Source organism: Mustela putorius, unplaced genomic scaffold (genome assembly GCF_011764305.1).
Source record: "Mustela putorius furo isolate JIRA1106 unplaced genomic scaffold, ASM1176430v1.1 tig00003846_pilon_pilon_pilon, whole genome shotgun sequence".
NCBI lineage: Eukaryota > Metazoa > Chordata > Mammalia > Carnivora > Mustelidae > Mustela > Mustela putorius.
In genome coordinates, this window is record NW_025421999.1 from 1062356 (window position 1) to 1084092 (window position 21737).

Consider the following 21737-nt stretch of genomic DNA (forward strand, 5'->3'; position numbering starts at 1 on the left):
ATCAGAAGAATAAACACTGTTAAAATGTCTTTACTGCCTAGAGTGATCTATATCTTTAATGCCATTCCGATCAAAATTCCACCGGTATTTTTCAAAGAGCTGGAGCAAATAATCCTAAAATTTGTATGGAATTAGAAGAGACCCCGAATCGCTAAAGAAACATTGAAAAAGAAAAACAAAACTGGCTGCATCACGTTACCTGATTTCAAGCTTTACTACAAAGCTGTGATCACCAAGACAGCATGGTACTGGCATAAAAACAGACACATAGACCAGTGGAACAGAGTAGAGAGCCCAGATATGGACCGTGAATTCTATGGGCAAATAATCTTCGATAAACAGGAAAAAATATACAGTGGAAAAAAGACAGTCTCTTCAATACGGGGAGCTGGGAAAACTAGACAGCTATATGTAGAAGAAGGAAACTCGACCATTCTCTTACACCGTACACAAAGATAAACTCAAAATGGATAAAAGACCTCAATGTGAGACAGGAATCCATCAGAATCCTAGAGGAGAACATAGGCAGTAACCTCTTCGATATCAGCCACAGCAACTTCTTTCATGATATATCTCCCAAAGCAAAGGATACAAAAGCAAAAATGAACCTTTGGGACTTCATCAAGATCAAAAGCTTCTGCACAGCAAAGGAAACAATCAAGAAAACAAAGAGGCAACCCACGGAATGGGAGAAGATATTTGCAAATGACAGTACAGACAAAAGGCTGATATCCAGGATCTTTAAAGAACTCCTCAAACTCAACCCATACAAAACAGACAATCATATCAAAAAATGGGCAGAAGACATGAACAGGCACAACTCCAGTGAAAATATACAAATGGCTATCAGATACATGAAAAAATGTTCATCATCACTAGCCATTAGGGAGATTCAAATTAAAACCACATTGACATATCACCTTACACCAGTTAGAATGGCCCAAATTAGCAAGACAGGAAACAACACATGTTGGAGAGGATGTGGAGAAAGGGGAACCCTCTTACACTGTTGGTGGGAATGCAAGTTGGTGTGGAAAGAGCAAGGATGCCCTTCAAAGGACGAATGGATAAAGAAGGTATGGTCCATGTATACAATGGAGTATTATGCCTCCATCAAAAAGTATCTTTTATATCCAACTTTTGTATCAACATGGACAGGATGAGAATAGATTATGCTGAGTGAAATAAGTCAAGCAGAGAGAGTCAATTACCATATGGTTTCACTTATTTATGAAGCATAAGGAGTAACACGGAGGACATTGCGAGTGGGAGAGGAGAAGTGAGTTGGGAGAAATCGGGAGGGGGAGACAAACCATGAGAGACTGTGGACTCTGAGAAACAAACTGAGGGTTTTGCGGGGAGGGGGTTGGGTGAGCCTGGTGGTGGGTATTAAGGATGGCACATATTGCATGGAGCACTGGGTGTGGTGCATAAACAATGAATTTTGGAACACTGAAAAAATAAAACTAAATTAATTTTTAAAAAGAATGTTTAATTATTTTATTGCTATTATAGCCTAATGTATTTTAAATGTCTAAGTATATTAAGACATAGTCCTTGCCCTTTAAGAATTTATAAGCATTTTAATTACACCATGTTAATTAAACAAAACTATCATTTAACTGAAATTAATCATAAAAATGGAAGGGTGTATATGAAAGATGAACACTGATAACAAAACTTGAGGAGTCACAATGTTGGATCAAATTTTTGGCACAGTGAAAATGGCTTAAAAAATTAAAGGCCATTGCTAAAAATGGGATTACTTCCAATATTTATGTTGGTTTGTAAATAAGCGGTGTATCATTCCTCACATTTACGTTGCTCAATATGTTCTCTTTATCTGAGTTGAAGTTACCTAATTGTGCAAGCACAAGTATGATATCTGGCTCAGTCATTTTTGGCCCACAGAGCAACATTTGGGTAGAGGTATTTAATTCTCTCTGATAGAGTAGCTTTCCTATAGGCAGGGCTCTCAATATGTTTGTGGTTTGTCTATAAGCATTCTTCAGCTAGTGGGAAAAAAATCATCTATTAGTAATAGGTGAAGAACTAAATAACACTGTTAGAGAAGGTAAGCACCTACGGTGATGCTCATTATCCACAACTACCTGGAATTCACCAAATTCTTAAGTTTGGTTAAATAAGCCAGCTCTGAAGTCAGTCTGACTGGGTTCAAGTCCTAACTCCCCCACTTACTTACTGTGCAACCCAATGTACTTGCTTTTCTAAGCCTCACTTTCCTCATCTATGAAACAGGAATGATAGTTATTATGAGAGTTAGTTTTTACTTAGAACTTGCACAGTTCCTGGAATTTGATGTCTCTAAAAGTTAGCAAATAGAACAGAATGAATAGTACATATTGCATTTGTTGGCAAGGGCTGCAAAACACCACAGAGTGGTGGTTTCAATAACCAATACTTATTTTCCAACAGTTCTCGAGGCTAGAAGTCCAAGACCAAGGTACCAGCAGAGTTGGTTTCGTCTGAGACCTCTATCCTTGGCTTGCAAATGGCTACCTTCTCTCAATGTCTACGTGGTCTTTTTTTTTATTTTAAATTCAATTAATTAACATATAATGATTGTTTCAGGTGTACAGGTGTTTAATTCATCAGTCCTATATAATACCCAGTGCTCATTACAACACATGGTCTTTCCTCTGTACATGCCCCTGGTGTTTCTTTGTCCCCATTTCCTCTTATAAGGATACCAGTTACATTGCATTAGGGCATACCTTAATCATATCATTTTAACATAACAGCCTATTTAAAGGCCCTATCTCCAAATAGAATCACATTCTGAGGTACCAGAGGTAAGAACCACAACATACAAGTTTAGGGGGACACAATTCAGCCCATAGTATATACCTTCTCTGTTACTAGGTAGGAAACAAAAACATTCCACATAGTAAGAAAACATGAAATAATTCTGAAGAAAAGTCTCAGTTCTCTTATAACATGTCAGCTTTCAAACACAGAGGGAACCTATATGAACTCATTTAAGAGGCAGAGAGAAAGATACGGACAGAAAGCCATATCTTCTGTAAGTGCTCACATACACACATATACACACGCACACACACAATGTCTCTAGTACGGAGTTCCCAATCACATTATAAAACAGCTCTCTGTGGGGCGCCTGGGTGGCTCAGTGGGTTAAAGCCTCTGCCTTCGGCTCAGGTCATGATCTCAGGGTCCTGGGATCGAGCCCCGCATTGGGAATCTCTGCTCAACAGGGAGCCTGCTTCCTCCCTCTCTCTCTGCCTACTTGTGGTCTCTCTCTGTCAAATAAATAAATAAAATCTTTTAAAAAAAAAAAAAACAGCTCTCTGAATGCAAAACCACTCTACCAAACAAGCATCATCATCAATGAAATAAATGATTTACCTAAAGTGTACAAAATAGTTACTGTATTCAGTGCACCATAATTACATTACACAAGCAATTATTTTCTCCTTAGATCACAAGTTCCTTCACAAAAGAAACCATGATAGGTTAGTAAAAATTTATAAACACATCAGCATAACTGAATACAGAAAGCTTTTGGTGTCTTTGATTGATGGTCTTAAAATTCATTTTACTTTTCTATATTGTTTTGATAGGTAACTGTGGTTACAAATACAATAATACATGCAATTAATGTAGGAACCTAGGTAACTGAATTATAATGATCACAGTAAAAAAAAAAACAAAAACTTACCTTATATATTACCAGTCTATTTAGAGATGCAGGCCCACAACGCATTTTATACAAGCATTTAAACTGGATACTAATTCACATTATGAGTATCTATTGATGACTAATAGGAAATACACTGTCTACTACATAGTACTCAAAAGATTCCAAGGGACAAGGCCAGATCCCAAGAATGTGAGGATTTTCTTCCCTAAAAATTGATGCACAAACCTACAAAAGTATATATAATGCATAGTTCAAATGAGAAACTGTGTTAAAGGGTTTAAAAACTCTTAAGTACTTTATACCCAAAATGGCATTTTTTAAGATGATCCTATACTGTCCTCATCCCATTCAGAAGAGCTAATTTTGGTTCAACCAGTCTTTCCTAACAGATAAGCAGATAAAAGAAACTAACTAAAATGGGAAATGGAACCAAATATATGAGAAAAGTCCAAAATCTGATACACACCAAGTTAAATCCTTAATATTAATCATAATCTTATCGTTTCCACTTTTTCCCCTGACAAGGTTACCTGGATTAAGAAAGTATTGGCTCATAAAAATTATCTATGTCATGCCACTGTAAATATTTAATGGCAACAGCAAATTTTAAACATACCTTTTAAAGGATATATAATATATAGAATAAATTGCTTAGTGACAAAAACAAACACAGAAGAACACTTATTAAATAATTACCTCATGCTATATGGACAGTCAAAAGTTTTGGCATAGTTAGCAGTCAAAAAAAAAAATCAAAGCAATGTGAAATAACGGCTACTCTCTGTTTTGAGACATAAATGACATATAATTTTTTGTCAGTTTCAGGTATACAACATAATAATTTGGTATTTGTATAAACTGGGAAATAATAACCACAATAAAGCTAGTTACCATCTGTCATTATACAGAGTTACAGGGTTTTCTCTTTTTTTGACAATGAGAATTTTTAATATTTACTCTCCTAGCAACATCCAAATATGCACAACATTACTAACTACAGTCACCATATTATATATGATGTCCCCATGGATTATTTATTTTATAACTAGGAATTTATACCTGTTGACCCCTTTACCCATTTTGCCCACCCCCAAACCTATTCCCACTGTTAACTACCATTCTGCTCTGAGTTTTGTTTTGTTCAACTATTTAGGTTTTTATTCCATATGTAAGTAAGATTATAGAGTTTTTTCTTTCTCTGACTTATTTCACTTAGCATAACACCTTCAAGGTCCATCCAGATTGTCACAAATGGCAAGATCTCTTTTTTATGGCTGAGTAACATTCATTTTATTTATACACACACACACACAAACACACACACACACCCCCCATCTTATTTATCCACTCATCCTTCAATGGACATTTGGGTTATTTCCATATCATGCTTATTATAAATAAAGTTGCAAATAACATAGATGTTATTTTGCAATAATAACAATTTTTCAATAATATATCAATAATATATCTTTTCAAGTCAGTGGTTTTATTTTCTTCAAATAAATACATAGAAATGGAATTATAGAAGCATATGGTGGTTCTCTTTTTAATTTTTTAGGAACATCCTTAATATTTTCCATAGTGTATGTACCAATTTACATATCCACCAATGCATAACAGTTTCCCTCTTTCCACACCTCCACCAACACTTGTTATTTCTTGTCTTTCAGCTATTCTAACAGGTATGAGATGAGATGATATCCCATTGTAGTTCTGATTGCATTTCCCTGATGATTAGTGATGCTGAACATCTTTTCACATTCTTACTCACTATCTCTATCTCTTCTTTGGAAAATATCTATTCAGATTCTATACCCACTTTTTAAATAGGATTGTTTTTTGTTATTAAGTTGTATGAGTTCTTTATATATTTTGTGGGGTTTTTTTTTTTTTTTAAGATTTTATTTATTTGACAGACAGAGATCACTAGTAGGCAGAGAAGCAGGCAGGGAGAGAAGAGGAAGCAGGCTCCCTGCTGAGCAGAGAGCCCACACAGGGCTAGATCCCAGGCCCCTGGGATCATGACCTGAGCCGAAGGCAGAGGCTTTAACCCACTGAGCCACGCAGGTGCCCAAGTTCTTTATATACTTTGAATATTAATCCCTTATCAGATATATAATTTCCAAATATCTTCTCCAAATCTAGGTTGCCTTTTCATTTTGTTGATGGTTTCCTTTGTTGTGCAGAAGCTTTGTAGTTTGATGTAGTTCCACTTATTTCACTTTTACTGTCTTTGCTTTTAAGAGTGAGATCCAAAAAATCATCACCAGGACCAATGTCATGGAGTTTACCAAGTCTGCCTTCTTCTAGGAGTTTCACAGCTTCAGATCTTTAATCTTTAAACCATTTTGAATTAATTTTTGTGTATAGTGTAAGACAGTAATCTGATTCCTTTGCATGTGGCTCTCCGGTTTACCCAACACCATTTATTAAAGTGACTGCCCTTTCCCCATTGTATATTCTTGCCTCCTTTGTCATAAAATAATTCACCACAGATGCATGAATTTGAGAATTCTATCTGTTCCATTGATCTTTGTGCCTATTTTTATGCCAGTGCCATACTGCTTTGATTACTATAGCTTTAGTAGTTAAGTTTGAAATCAGGTAGTGTGATGCTTTCCAGCTTTGTTCTTTCTCAGAAGTGCTTTGGTTATTTGGGATATTTTGTGATTCAATACAAATTTTAGGACTGTTTGTTCTATTTCTGTGAAAAATACCACTGTTATTTTTCTGACTCTGTAGTCAGAGTCATTATACTGACTCTGTAGATTCCTTTGGGTAAGATGGACATTTTAACAATATTCTTTCAATCCAGGAACATGGAATATATTTCCATTTAGCTGTGTCTTCAATTTATTTCATAAATGTCTTATAGTATTCAGTGAACAGGTCTTTCACCTCCTGGTTAAATTTATTCCTAGGTATTTTAGTCTTTTTTGTTTTTTAAGATTTTATTTATTTATTTGACAGACAGAGATCACAAGTACGCAGAGAGGCAGGCAGAGAGAGAGGGGGAAGCAGGCTCCCCGCTGAGCAAGAGAGCTCGACGTGGGCTCGATTCCAGGACCCTGGGATCATGACCCAAGCCGAAGGCAGAGGCTTTAACCCACTGAGCCACCCAGGCGCCCCCGGTATTTTAGTCTTTTTGATGCAACTGTAAATAAGAATGTATTCTCAATTCTCTTTCTGACAGTTAGTTGTTAATGTATAGAAATGCAACATTTTTGTATATTAACTTTACAGCCAGCAGTTACTGAATTCATTTATTTCTTCTCTAACAGTTTTTTGGTAGAGTGTTTAGGTTTTCAATATAAAAATCACGTCATTTTCAAAGTATTGCAAGTCATTTGCAGTTTTATTTCTACCTTTCCAATGTGGATGCTTTTTCTGTTTCTTGCCAAATTGCTCTTGCCAGAATTTCCAATGCTATCCTGAATAAAAGCTGATAGAGTGGGCATCCTTGTCTTATTCAATATGTTAGAGGAAAGTCTTCCTTTTCACCATTAAGTATGAAATTAGCTGTGGACCTGTCATATAGAGTCTTTATTATGTTAAGGTACATTCCCTATATACCCATTTTGGTATGAGTTTTTTTATCATAAATGGATGTTAAATGCTTTGATCATGTGATTTTTATCCTTCACTTTGTTAATTCGGTATATCACACATTGGTTTGAGGATGATGAATCATCTTTCCATCCCTGAAATAAATACCACTTGATCATAGTATATTATCTTTTTGATGTATTGTTGAATTTTGTTTGCTAGTATTCGGTTGAGGATTTTTCCATCTATGTTCATTGGGGATACTGGACTGTAATTTTCTTTCTTTATGGTATCCTTTTGAGTGGTTTTGGTAACTGGATATTGCTAGCCTCATTAAAATTAGTTAGGAAGCTTTCCCTTCTCTTCAATTCTATGGAAGAGCTTGAGAAGGATAGGTATTAAATCTTCTTTACATGTTTGGAAGAACTCACCTATGAAGCCACCTGGTCCTAGACTTCTTTGTTCGCAGGTTTTTGATTACTGATTCAATCTCCTTGCTAGTAATTGATCTATTCAGATTTTCTATTTCTTTATAAGTCAGTTTCTAGAAGACTGTACATTGCATTTCTTCTAGGTTATCTAGTTTGTTTACATATAATTGTTCATGATAGTTTCCTATGATCCATTGTATTTCTGTAGTATCAGCTATAACAACTTTCATTTCTGATTTTATTTACTGAAGTCCTTTCTTTTTCAATGGGTGAATCATTCTAAATATTGGCCAATTTAGTTTATCTTTTCAAAGAACCAGCTATTAGTTTCATTGATCTAATTGCTCTATTTTCATTTTAGTCATTATTTCATTAATTTACACTCTGATTTTTTGTTTTTGTTTTTTTAATTTTTTATTAACATATAATGTATTATTAGCCCCAGAGGTACAGGTCTGTGAATCTCCAGGTTTACATTTTACAGCACTCACCATAGCACATACCTTCCCTAAAGTCCATAACCCAAACACCTTTTCCATACCTCCCTACCCCCCAGAATTCCTCAGTTTGTTTTGTGTACACTCTGATTTTTTTCTATTTCGTTCTTTCTAGTAACACTGTTCTTTCTCTAGTTCTTTTATATGGAAAGTTAGATTTTATATGGATTTTATATGGAAAGTTGAGATTTTCTTGTTTTTTGAGGTACAACAGTATCTCTAGGAACTTTCCTCTTAGAAACGCTTTTTGCTGAATCCCAAAGTAAGTTGTATTTTTATTTTCATTTGTCACCAAGGTATTTTTTTTTCTCTTTTGAATTATTTTATTTACCCACTGGTTGTTCAGTAGAATACTGTTTAATCTCCGTATTTTTGTGATTTTTTCCAGTCTTCTTCTTGTAATTGATCTCTAAACTTCATACTATCATGGTGGTCAATAAAGACAGTTGATATATTTCAATCTTATTAAATTTATTTAGATGTGTTTTATGGCCTAACTTAAGATCCATCCAGGAGAATTTTCCATGTGCATTTAAAAAAAAATGTATATTCTGTTTTTGGATCAAACATTCTGTTTATATCTATTAAGCTCATCTGTCTGTCAATAAGGCCAATACTTCCTTATCAATTTTCTGTCTAGATGATCTATCTGTTCACATAAATAGGGTATTAATATCCCTACTTATGTGATATTGTGATATGTGAATTGCTGCCAATTTCTCCCTTTGTTAATATCTCCTTTACATATTTAGGTGATCCTATGTTGGGTACATAAATATTTGCAAATATCATATCCTTTTGTGTGATTGATTCCTTAATCATTACGTAGTGCTCTTTTTTTTTTTTTAAAGATTTTTATTTATTTATTTGATAGAGAGAGATCACAAGTAGGCAGAGAAGCAGGCAGAGAGAGAGAGGGAGAAGCAGGCTCCCCGCTGAGCAGAGAGCCCGATGTGGGGCTCGATCCCAGGACCCTGAGATCATGACCTGAGCCGAAGGCAGAGGCTTAAACCACTGAGCCACCCAGGTGCCCCGACGTAGTGCTCTTCTTTGTATTTTACTGCAGTCTCTGTTTTAAAGTTTATTTTGCCTAAAAAAAGTACAGCTACTCCAGTTTTCTTTCCGTTTCCACTTGCCTGAAACATCGTTTCCCATCCCTTCACTTTCACCTGTGTAAGTCTTTGTATTTGAAGTGAGTCTCCTGTAGGCAAGATACAGATGGGTCTTATATTTTTATCCATTCAGCCATTCTACGTCTTTCTATTGGAGAATGTAGATCATTTACATTTAAAGTTATTATTGATAAGTACACACTTACTGCTATTTTGTTCACTGTTTCTGGTTCTCTTCCCTTATGGTTTGATTACTTTCTTTAGTGTTATGCTTAGATTCCTTTTTTATGTACTTCTGTGTATCTCCTCTAGATATTTACTTTGTGGTTAGAATGAGAGCCACTTATAAAAGCCCATATATGTAACAGTCTATTTTAAGATGACAGAAACATACGTTTTAATGCATTCTAAAACTCTACATGTTTTTAAAATATTTTATTTATTTGACAGAGAGAGAGAGATCACAAGTAGGAAGAAAGGCAGGCAGAGAGAGGGCAGAAAGCAAGCTCCCCACTGAGCAGAGAGCCTGATGCGGCCTCAATCCCAGGAAACTGAGATCATGACCTGAGCGGAAGGCAGAGGCCCAACCCACTGAGCCACCCAGGCACCCTAAAACTCTACATTTTTAATCCGCCCCTCCCCATTTTATGTTTCTCACGTCACATTTTACATCTTTTTTGTTTTGTGTATCCGTAATTTATTACTATAGTTCTACCAGTTATTTTTACTTTTGTCTTTCAACCTCCATACTAATTTTATAAGGGACTAATATACTAACTTTACTATATATTTACCTTTGCCAATGAGATTTGTACTTTCATATGTTTTCTTATTAGTAATTCATGCCCTTTCCTTCCAATTTACAGAAGTCTCTTTAACATTTCTTATAAAGCTGGTTTGGTGGTTAAAACCTTTAGGTTTTGCATAGATAATCTAAATTGTAACACTTTGTCAGACACGGTATTACTTGGTTGGAAATTCTTCCGTTTCAGCACTTTGAATATACCATTCCACTCCCTTGTGGACTGCAAGAAAAATGTTCTGCTACTCTCAGGGGATTTCTCTTACATTAGACAATTTGTTTTTCTCTTGCTTTAAGATTCTCTCTTTAACTTTTGGCATTTTAATTGTACTGTCCCTTCGCATGGATCTATCTAGTTTCTTATTTGGAACACTAAGGTTCCTGGATCTGAATGCCTGTTTTCTCCTCCAGTTAGGGATATTTGCAGTCATTATTTATTCAAAAAAGTTTTCTGCCCTTTCTCTCTCTTCTCCTCCTGGGACCGCATAATGCAAATGATATTCCACTTGATGTTGTTCTACTGGTCCAGTAAGCTATCTTTGCTTTTTAAAATTATTTATTTTCTTTTTGCTATTCTGTTTGAATTAGTTCCACTCTGTCTTCTAGATCACTGGTCCTTTCTTCTGCTTCATCTAGTCTGCTGTTGAACCCCTCCAGTGTATTTTTCAGTTTAGCTATTATATTCTTCAGCCCTGTGACTTCTGTTTGGTACTTTCTTATATATTGTGTCTGTTGGTTAAAGTTCTCATGGTGTTCATCTCAACTTCTCCCAAGTTTGATGAGCATCTTTATGCCCTTTACTTTGATGTTTTAGTAAGTTTTTGTTCCAATTCCCTTTAATAACAATATTCCCTCAATTAATAGCAACAAAGTAGAGAACATACAGTAGCTAATCAAATAGTTTCAAGATGTGTGTGCATAACAATATCCCTCCAAAATAATTTTTTCCCAAGAAGTTTCAAATTTACTTAAAAAATGGGAAAAAATATTGGCTAACATGTCACTTTTCTTTCTCAACATCATCATCAGTAATATTTGCCTATGAAATTGCTTTACATGTAGAAAAATGTGAATCTCACACCTCAGTCTACATACCTAGATTAGCATCATGGCAAGAATTTTGGTATGAGGCAGTAGGTAAAAATGGTTGGCTCCTGTCTAGGAATAAATTTTTCCTAAACTAGCTATTCAGATGTATGACCTTTTCTTTGAACTCTTCATCAGGTAAGTTACTCATTACCTTTCATTAAGACTTTTTTTCCTAAGGTTTTATCTGTTCTCTTACTTGCAGCAGTCTTCCAGTCTTGAGGAGGTCCCCATATAAGAGATTAATCCAATCTTTAAACCTTGCCATAGTTCTTGGTTGTTTACTGAACCTTTGTGGTTGTCTCAGTAGCCTGATTTATTCTTAATAGGTCTCAGTGCTGAGGATGCGCCAGTACCTGTCAGCATTCCAGAAGTGATCTCAGTCAGCACCTAGAATCAGACTACCTGGAATCCAGACCACCAGATAGCAGCTTTTAAAGTGTATAAATAATATACAGTCCTCTAGGACCATAATCATAAGCTCTGCTGACCTCCAGACCAGGCAATTTGGAGGTGTCCCCTAGGGTAACAGTTGCAAAAGCCCGGGCTTGAGAGGCATGTATACGCACTTTTCTGGGAGGTACCAGTGAGCTATAGTGAGGCTAAAGGAGAGTGGAAAGATGGCTTCCCCCAGACTTTGTTCCCTGAGAGCAGTTCCACAGCCTGTAGACATGTGGCAAACCTAAAGTCTGACCCTCAAACTAAAGCTCCAACACAAGTAAATAGGACTTTTTCACAGAATGACTCATGGTGTGTTTCAGTCTGCTGTGTTTTGAAGGAGCTTTCTGCTAGTTTTTATGTCTTTTTCTGAGGGAACTGTTCTTTTTGTAGCTTTCGATGTGGTACATGGGAAGAGACTGAGTTCAGGATCTTCTTATACTGCCATATTGTACTGTCCCCTCAATCACTATAGGCATTTAAAATGTCATATCAAGCATCATATTTTAAATGTATTATTTTATTTTATTTTTAAAGATTTTATTTATTTGACAGACAGAGATCACAAGTAGTCAGAGAGGCAGGCAGAGAGAGAGGAGGAAAGCAGGCTCCCTGCTGAGCAGAGAGCCTGATGCAAGGCTCGATCCCAGGACCCTAAGATCATGACCTGAGCCGAAGGCAGAGGCTTAACCCACTTAGCCACCCAGGTGCCCCGAAATATATTATTTTACCTGACTATATACACAAAGAAATGTCATCAACAGAAATTTCTACCATGATTGTAATTAAAATACACAGAAAATAAATTTGCAGTGCAGAATCCTAAAAGAAAAGTTTATGTTCTTGTTTCCAGTATCAGGATATATTATAAAATATAACCACCACATACTCACAAATATTAATGTAATCAACTTACAAAATGTATGTCTAAACATAAAGTCAATATTCACACTTAGATATTTCCAAGTGCCCAAGGCATAATGACTTACTAATATTTTATAATCTATGTTATCTTAGTATTCCTTAAACAAATTTAATCTGACATGATGAGATAATATAATTTGTGACAATGCAGTAGAAGGGAAGGGATTGATGAAAACTGTTCTAAAAATGAATGGAGATTTTAATAATAAACTTTTCAAAACATATATGGATATCCCTATTCAAAATAAGTATAAGACACAAGCTGGCTTGCAGTGTTAAAACATAAGGAAATGGGAAAATAGCTATTCACTGAACATAACAATGATTATGAAATTAGAAGAGACTTAAATTGAAACTTTAATAGTGCTCATGCTATTCTGAAAAGATTGCTTATAATATACCATCATTAAACAGTCTCAGGTCTTATTTTCATCTGATTACCAAATGAGTTTTTCTACTTTATATACACTAGTTAAAAATAATTGCATTGATTATTTTTACTCCGATTGAATTGATTTTTAACAAAATCGTCACCCCCATTAAACTAAATGTTTTATAGTGGCAACTTCCCTAAGATTTCTAAGTCCATAAGAAAAATAAATCAAATTGGAGTATAAAAAAGCCACGTTTTTTATCATGAAGCAGCTACTTCAAACTCCAATAATTAATGTTTTGTCTCCCCCTTCTGGACTATACTATTATTTTTAAAAACCCACAAAGATTTTATCTTTCTCATAGGATACATTCAAATAATCAGCCTGACACAAGTACAACATTACATGAAGTAATCATTAAGATTCAACTAGTAAACAAAATTTCAATTTAATAATTCAATAGCAACTTAAAAGCTAGCCCCCAAGTACATACTGTCAGGGTTAGTGGTATTTTATGGATATTATGATTACTAGGAATTCTAGTATTAGGAATTATAGTAAGGAATACATCAAAAGCATTATGAATATTTTACTTTGAGCCTGACCATAAGTTTGTACTTTAACAGGAACTTTCATTCAGTACCTTCCTCACTAGCATGAGGAAACAAATTTATTTGGCTCTATTTTGTGAAAAAGGTCTTACAATATTCATTCAGTCAGGGCCTCCATGCCCCAATTCAGGCAAACAAAGATACAACTGTTCCTAACCTTCACCTATGATGGGGTTGTCCTTTTGATTCAGATTATTCAGAAACATCCCAAAAGGTACAAAAGTAACATATTAATTATGTAAAATGGCTTATCTGGTAAGCAATACTACAAGCCACTAAAATGATTAGCTCTATTCTATCTGGGTACATTGAGTCACCTAGAAGTATGCTTTAACTGCCTAATACAGTTATTGAGGCTTCAGTTTATAAACAGGTAAATGTTGTTAGGATGATAAACATATGTTCAGCAGCAAAGTGCAGAGGGTACATTTAAAATAGTAAAAGCAGGAGTTTAAAACTATGAACCAAATTATAAAATTCTACTCTTAGTTCTACAAGTGCTAAAGAAATGTTCCTGTGTATTGATAATTTTATTCCTGTTTTTGTGATCTTACTAGTTTCTCCTTAACATATCTAACTGAACTCATCATTTTTTACTCCAAATAGTCTTGCTCCTGATTTCTCTATGATCTCAAATTACTACCATTTCAGTCACCCATGCTTAAAATTTCAGTCATTATTGTTGCAAATATCTTCTCTGCCCTTTTCAATCATTTGCTGAAACCAATTAATTTTACTTCCACAATCACTCATCTATACTCTCCATTTAGTTCCTCTTAACCATTCTCCAGTTAAGGGTTCTATTATTTAAACTACTACAACAACCCCCAACTTCATCTCCCTGCCCTAGTTTCTAATCTCTCTTATTTATACTGCTCAATTAATCTTCCCCAAATACAGCTCAGATTTTGCCATTCCATTGCTCAAAACTTTTCAGGATCCCTCTCTATTAAAGTGTAACTCTTTAGCATATCTCTCCTAAAATGACCTTAACCTACCTTTCCAAATGAGCAACCCACTACTACCCTTAACCTATGTTTTTAGTGACTTTAACTAGCTCTTGTGGTTGGTCATTAAATATGCTCATACCTCCCCTTATTGAACCCCACTCCAACCACACTAGCCTCTTCACTATTCTTCACATACTGAATGCACTCTCCTGCCTCTAAGCCATGACACTCTATGTTCTCTCTGCCTGTAAAGTTCTTCCCTAAATATTTACATAGCTCTCCCCAATTTCATTAATGTCTCTGCTCATTTGTCATTGCACAGAGAGGTCACCTATCTAAAATGGCACATCCCAGGGCGCCTGGGTGGCTCAGTGGGTTGAGCCGCTGCCTTCGGCTCGGGTCATGATCTCAGGGTTCTGGGATCGAGTCCCGCATTGGGCTCTCTGCTCAGCAGGGAGCCTGCTTCCTTGTCTCTCTCTCTGCCTGCCTCTCTGTCTACTTGTGATTTCTCTCTGTCGAATAGATAAATTAAATCTTTGAAGGGAAAAAGAAAAAAATAAATAAATAAAATAAAATAAAATGGCACATCCCTGATCACTCTCAACTTTCTCATTTTACTTTTTTTTTTCCCACAGCACTTAACCACCACTTGCCATTAAATCTGATGTATCATTGTCTGTCTCCCAGCTAGAATGTAAGTAAGCTCCATGAGGAATATATCTGTATGGTTCATCATTCAAGCACCTGGCATGTAATAGGAGTCCAGTAACTTTTCGTTAAAAAGAAAAAAATGAAACTGAGGTTATAGAGGTTAACAAGATCACAGGGAATGAATGAGTGGTGAATCATGGGTTCAAATTCAGGTCTTTCTCATCCCTAAACAGACACTGTTGCATAAACACCCTACTATTGCCCTAAGCACTCAACTATTTATGTTACTAAATTTACTAATATTTAACATTATAAGCTCTGGTCATTATAATTCTGTTTTCCAATTATCATACATAATCATGTCATTCGTACTTTTTTTTCCCCACAGAATAGTGATTTTTCCACCTGTGGGTAAATTATTCCTGGCTTACAATGAAATCACATCCATCATTTTAGCCATTTTCTGTATCTTGTCAATATTATATTGAGACCACACATGAGTTTATTTTTTTCTAAAAGCCCAATAACAATCTATACTACATAGCACATAGCTTCCAATAAACAGCAAAGCATTCTCCTTTTTCCATCTAACTGAATCATTCTTAATCCAGATCTAACTCAACATTCTTGATCCAGAATGAATCCTATCAAATAGCACACATCTTGAATACTTACCAAAACAAAAAAGGCTGCTCATAGTTTTATCTCATTTTACCATGTAATCTTCATGTTTTTATGTTCTTCATACCAAGTATTTAATAGAACTGAATACATTTAGCAAAAAAATGGAATTTAGGCCTACTACTTGCAAGCTTCTTTGCACATTAAATGCATTAAATATAAACATAAACTTCAAAATCTCCCTGAATTTAGTATTTTTATCCTCTTGTTTAGATGGGGAGACTGGGGATCAGAGAGGTTAAGTAATCATCTAAGGACACACAGCTATATAGCATATAGCAGAGCAGAAATCTGAACCCAGGTCTATCTACCTCTAAACCCATGACCTCTATGGAAATTTACATCCCTTCATAAGCTCTATATTGTTGACATAAAAAGACAGACCCACTGGGTGACAGTATTATTCAAGGATATACATTACTATAAACTAAAATAATCTAGGAGTATTATAACAGAAGCCCTTAACAAACACATAATAGAAAGTATAAGATAAAGCAGAAAGTGATTCTTTAAGAAAGTTAAAAATGAAGTGATACATAAGCACTTTATTTATAAGTTCATATAAATTACTAGGTAGAAATTGAGGGGAATGACTCAGGGATGGCAATCAGGACAGGCTTCAGGGAGGGCTATAAAGAATGGGCAGAATGGTGACCAAAAAAAAAAAAAAAAATTCTATGCCAAAAAGAGATCCTAGAATGAACAAAGTCAGAAGAAAGACTGCATGAGGCTGAGAGGGTGGTTATGTTCAGGTAACAACAGGCAGTTTTCCAGTCTGATTTTTAAAGCAAATTTATAAAGGAAAATAATGAAAAGTAAGGTTGACAGTAGTTAAAGACTGGGAGGGCTTCAATTCATTTCTGCTTCTAATCAACATTAGAGAGGCAAAAGAAAAGATAGGGTCATACAGACTTAGTTTATTACATATTCCATTTTTCTAATTTCAACCTGGTTTTTATATGACTTATTTTTGACCAACATATATAATATCTAGGCAACTATAATAATTAAAGTGGTTATTTCTACAATGCATTCTCTCTGGAACACTTTTATGAAATTCTTATCTGCCATTTTTATCAATGAACACACACTTCTCATCTTTTGAAGACTAATGAGACCATGAAAAATAAGCCCTTTTGTACCTGACTTTCCATCAGAGTGATTTTAATGACTGTTTTCTCACTCCTCACTCTAGTCTCAAAAAACAACAAAGAAAAATCTTCCCCCTGAAGGCACCCCTCCCACCTAAACTCTAGAACTAATCCCTCATTTCCTCTAGAACCTGATACCCATAGTTACCTCCCTTTATCGCAGGATATGTGATGCAAATTCCAGTGTGAGAAGCAGATCATTGATAAAACATTGGTGTAAAACAGTTTATACTGAAGATCAATCATAATATCCATCTAATTACATTGTCTTTCAAAAACACTCTCAGACAAGATGAAACTTTTCCATGAACCATATATAGCCCGTTAGCCTGCCACTTGTACCTATATGGCCAAATGTTTACCTCTCTCTTACAATAGACCTAGTATTTTATGTAAATGAGCTACTGGGGAAGAAAGACATGTAATGATTTATTATTATAATACGTTCAATATTATACTAGGGCTATATGGTGGTGTTATGGAAAGGAAGGAGTTATCTAAGACAAATTCTCCTCTAAGATTGACATGATGCTTAATCCTGATGGATATTTAGGAGCTTTCTAGGCACCTTAAAGAAGAAAAGGGCATTCTAGCTCAAAGAAAGAGAATGTGCTTGATTTAGATAGAGGTACTTAAAAGAGTAGGATGTTAAGGAATTGTCAAGTGTTCCTGTACAATTAGAGGACAGGCACATGTAAGAATGGAGATGGAGATGAAATTAGAAAAAGGAGCAGGGAAGAGATTGCAAAGGGCAATAGGAAGCCATTTGAAAGTTTTAAGCGGGGAAATCAGCATGATCTGTTTAACAGTGTAGAACATGCATGGCCAGGGTGAGAGAGTGGATACCAGGAGACTACTTAGGGGGCTACGGCAATTACAGATGTGTTTAATGATGACTCTAAACTAAAGAAGCAACAGTATGAGTAATCAGGGGACAGAGTTGAGTGTTATCTAAGAGAAATGAGAAGAGAACATCAGAATATGGAGAAATCATACTATTTGACCAGCTCTGGCAAAAGCCATGCAGAAACCAGGCTAGCTTCAGCTCACATTAAAATAAGCTCAAGATTCCCTTATAGGTCAAAACCCTATTTAACCCCACCCTCCCACATCTAGCCCCAGTTTAGTACAGGTCCTCCCTGATTCACACAAAAGTCTCCTAGGTAGCCCTGGAAACAAATCTCTCTTCATCCTAATCTATTACTCCTCTAGTATGCTCTTCAGCCTACCTCCTGAGGATCTCCTGTGGTGATTGATAAATATGCAGATATCTTGGCCCTATCCTAGACCCCATGAGAGACAAAACTCGCATTTTTATAGACTTTCTAACTTGAGAACCATTGGCCTAATCCAGCCTACCTATACTAGTATCAAATTTGGGGTTGTTCTTTTTTTTTTTTAAGGATTTTTATTTATTTATTTATTGGACAGAGAGAGACCACAAGGAGGCAGAGAGGCAGGCAGAGAGAGAAGAAGCAGGCTCCCTGCTGAGCAGAGAGCCAGATTTTTTTGGGGGGGGGGGGTGTTAAACTCTGTTTTCTTCAAGTCACTTTCCTGTTCAAACTAACTTCTACTCTTCTAACTGGACTTCCAAGATCCTCTTTCAATTTGATTTTTCAAGCTTTCCAATATACACTCTTTGTTCCAACAACAATCAACCTCATCTCTTGCTTGCCTTTTCTCAGCCCCCTACCCACACAGTTTGGATCTTTCTGTAGGCCTTTGGATTGAGTATTATTTTCACAATCTTAAAGCTTCTTTGTTGTCTCATCTCCCTTATCAAATCCCAGCCATCAAAATTAAGGATTCTTAAAAGCCCAGTTTAAGTCCAAAAACTTGCATAGAGTTCTCTCTAATTACTCTAAGCCTACTTCTCTCTCCTGCTTATGAATTCCTAAAACACAATCAGCATGCACAACTTAAGGACTGATTCTTTCCTCATATATTAGTACTGTAAGATCTTATCCTATTTTCCAGTCATCAATGAACCTAACACTGTCCTTGGCACATAATAAGCACTAAAGAAATACTTGCTGATGTTTGAAATTATCCCCAAAAGATTGATGGCTTTTTGTCCATGGATGTCACATAAATTAAAAGAGGGGAAAAAAAAGACTAACTCAACTTTTAAAAGCAAAACAAGTATTATACACATTCACTATTCTGAATACTGTGGTATTTAATAATGTTAAAGGTAGTATTTTCTTCCCTGTTCTCTAAATACAGACTGTTTAGTCATGAAGACAAGGTATTCACAAATACGTCTCAATTACACAGGCCTCAGGTCATGATCCCAACGTCCTGGGATCAAGCCCAGCACCGGACTCTGCAGTCAGCGCAATGTCTGCTTAGGTTTCTTTCTCTCCCTCTCCCTCTGCCCCTTCTTCCACTAATGTACTCTCTCTCTAAAATAAATAATCTTTAAAAAAAACTATCTAAAATACATAATCTTAAAAAAAAATCTCTAAAAGGCAGCAAAAGAAAGAACCTTAAAAAATAATGTACACCAATCACTTCAATTTATCAATTTAATATCTGAACCTCAAAGAAATTACAGGACTTGTCCAAAGTCATACAGCCAATTAGTACCATCTAACAAAGACAAAGACCTAGATCTCATGACTGCACTTCAAAGGCTGTTTTCATTAAACTATGTGCTCAATGACACTAAAATCCAAGTAAGATACATTAATAAGAATCACTGCCAATATAAACCAACCTATTAGAGTCTCTCCCTGCCATCGTAAGACACTGAGGTAAAAACATCCAATTTCATCAGAATCATAGGAACTGAATCATAAAATCATAAACACAGGTACAACTCCAAAAAAATAAGTTAAACTTTCAAAAACAAAATATACAAGCATATTCCAATTCTAAACATTTCCAAAAACCACAGGAAAAATAGTTACCATAGCTAAATATACATCAACTGATCTTAATCATCTTGCTACTTTGGTAGAATATACTCCAAAAGCAAAACCAAACATATAAAAAATAATATAAGCAAAATCACTCAATTCCCAAAAGCACAAATTCATACCTAAGGGTAAAACACATCTTTTGTACTCACCATAACTTTACTTCCAACTATCTGCATGCAGTGATCAACGGAGAGTGGTTATGGTGTAAAAAAAAAGAACAGCAACAGTATTAGTACTCTGAAGTTTTCAAAGAAGTTAAGTGTTTAGTAAATTAGTAAATAGCTAAACCTATGTATACTGTCAACACTTTAGATCTAGAGGCTAAACAAATATACCAGTATTAATTTCTAGCATATTCAAAACATGTAAAGTCTGCAGAATAAGAATTATCAAATAAAAGAGTATTACTGTTTGAGGATTTTTTTTTAATGTACTGTCATGGGCTTATATACTATGATCTAAATCTTAAGTACTGTAAAATTAAGTGTAACCAGGCATCAGATATTTTATCAGCCTCACAGACACTCAAAAAAATTAGTAGAAAACTGAATTTTTTCCAATGTTTTTCTTTCCTCATTATAACAAATACAATATTAAGAATGAAATAAGGCATCTTAGAATATAAATGGTGCATTTAAAGTCATATACATTATGAATTGCAAGTTGAAAACTGGAATATTTTACATTATTATTTTAAGGTTTTTAATAGTTTTATATTGTACTTGAAAACTATAAAGAAGATAGCTTGCTTGTGATTCTAGTTTTCTAGGTTATCCTACCATTTGTATTATAAGATGAGTTAATATAATATAACATGAAGACAAAGAAGCAGTTATATGTATAAACATGCATATATTCACAGGGAGGAAACAGTTCAAAACCTAAAACTTTGATTGAGCTTTCCTAATAGTAAGAGATAACAGAATTTGAGAAGCTGAATTGTGTTTAAGAAAGCAAGAAGTGAAATCACAGTTCTAAGATAATGTAATGCCAAAACCCAATTATAAATCAAATTGTTCTTATTAAATTCTTGCAGTTAAATATCAAGCAATGTCCAAAAAAGAATTAATGCAGTTAGTTAGATAATAACTGACAGCCATTATTATCAGTATGTGTTCTATTTTTCAGTTAGTACTTTTTTTTTCCAGCTAGTACTTTAAAAAGGAAAAGAAAATACTGAAATGCCAGGAAGAATCCTAAATTAAACAGGATACAAGACACAAAAAGATATTGACAGTTGCCAAGCAAATTATTTCAGAGGAATCCATGAATCTCCAAACAGAGAAGCAGCTTTCTTAAATATTGATTCAACAGACTATTTGTAGGCAGTGATTATTTAGTTGAATAAAAGGCTCTTTGGTGCCATTAACAGTCTTCTGAATTGAAAGATATGCTATCGACCTAAATTATTTCTCAACCAAAAAGACAGAGGTCTTATTTGTCCCTTGTTTATTTAGCACAGACATGAGACTAAAACAAGAACACAAGCCTGTCTTAATTAAGACAGTTCTATACTCAGTGAAACAACCAAAATATAGCCCATTATTAATTCATTATGATTGCAAAATGATTCCATTTAGCTAAAACTCATACAATGAACAGATTAGATTGGCCAAGGGAAGCTAAAAGGAACAGGTCTGGTCATGTTTGAATTCAGTTGTTTCACCTGAGAAAAGAAAATATCTGCTGATGGCAAAAGCAAAACTGTAATATATGTATACACAGAGAAAGACATACTCTAACTTTCAACTGCTTATTACAGGGGACAATCTAAAAACTTTACAGATGTATTTGTTGTCACTATTTTAAATTATTTCCTATTGAGATTTTTTAAAATCAATGATACCTATCAATGTGTCATTTGTCTTAAAAACGTT

The 21737-nt window shown here is 35.0% G+C and overlaps 1 protein-coding gene across 7 annotated transcripts in view; it reads right to left on the bottom strand.

The window, feature by feature from the left end:
* The window catches only part of DIAPH2 (diaphanous related formin 2), a 980096-nt gene that overhangs the window by 882393 nt on the left and 75966 nt on the right, over nt 1–21737 (bottom strand). For 5 of the 7 annotated variants that reach the window (XM_013047536.2, XM_013047533.2, XM_013047532.2 and 2 more), the window contains one exon: nt 20010–20030. The exons of the other annotated variants lie outside the window; for them this stretch is intronic. In XM_013047536.2, coding sequence (XP_012902990.1) covers nt 20010–20030 — 21 coding nt within the window. The remainder of the gene's footprint in view (nt 1–20009; nt 20031–21737) is intronic. 7 annotated transcript variants of the gene reach the window in all.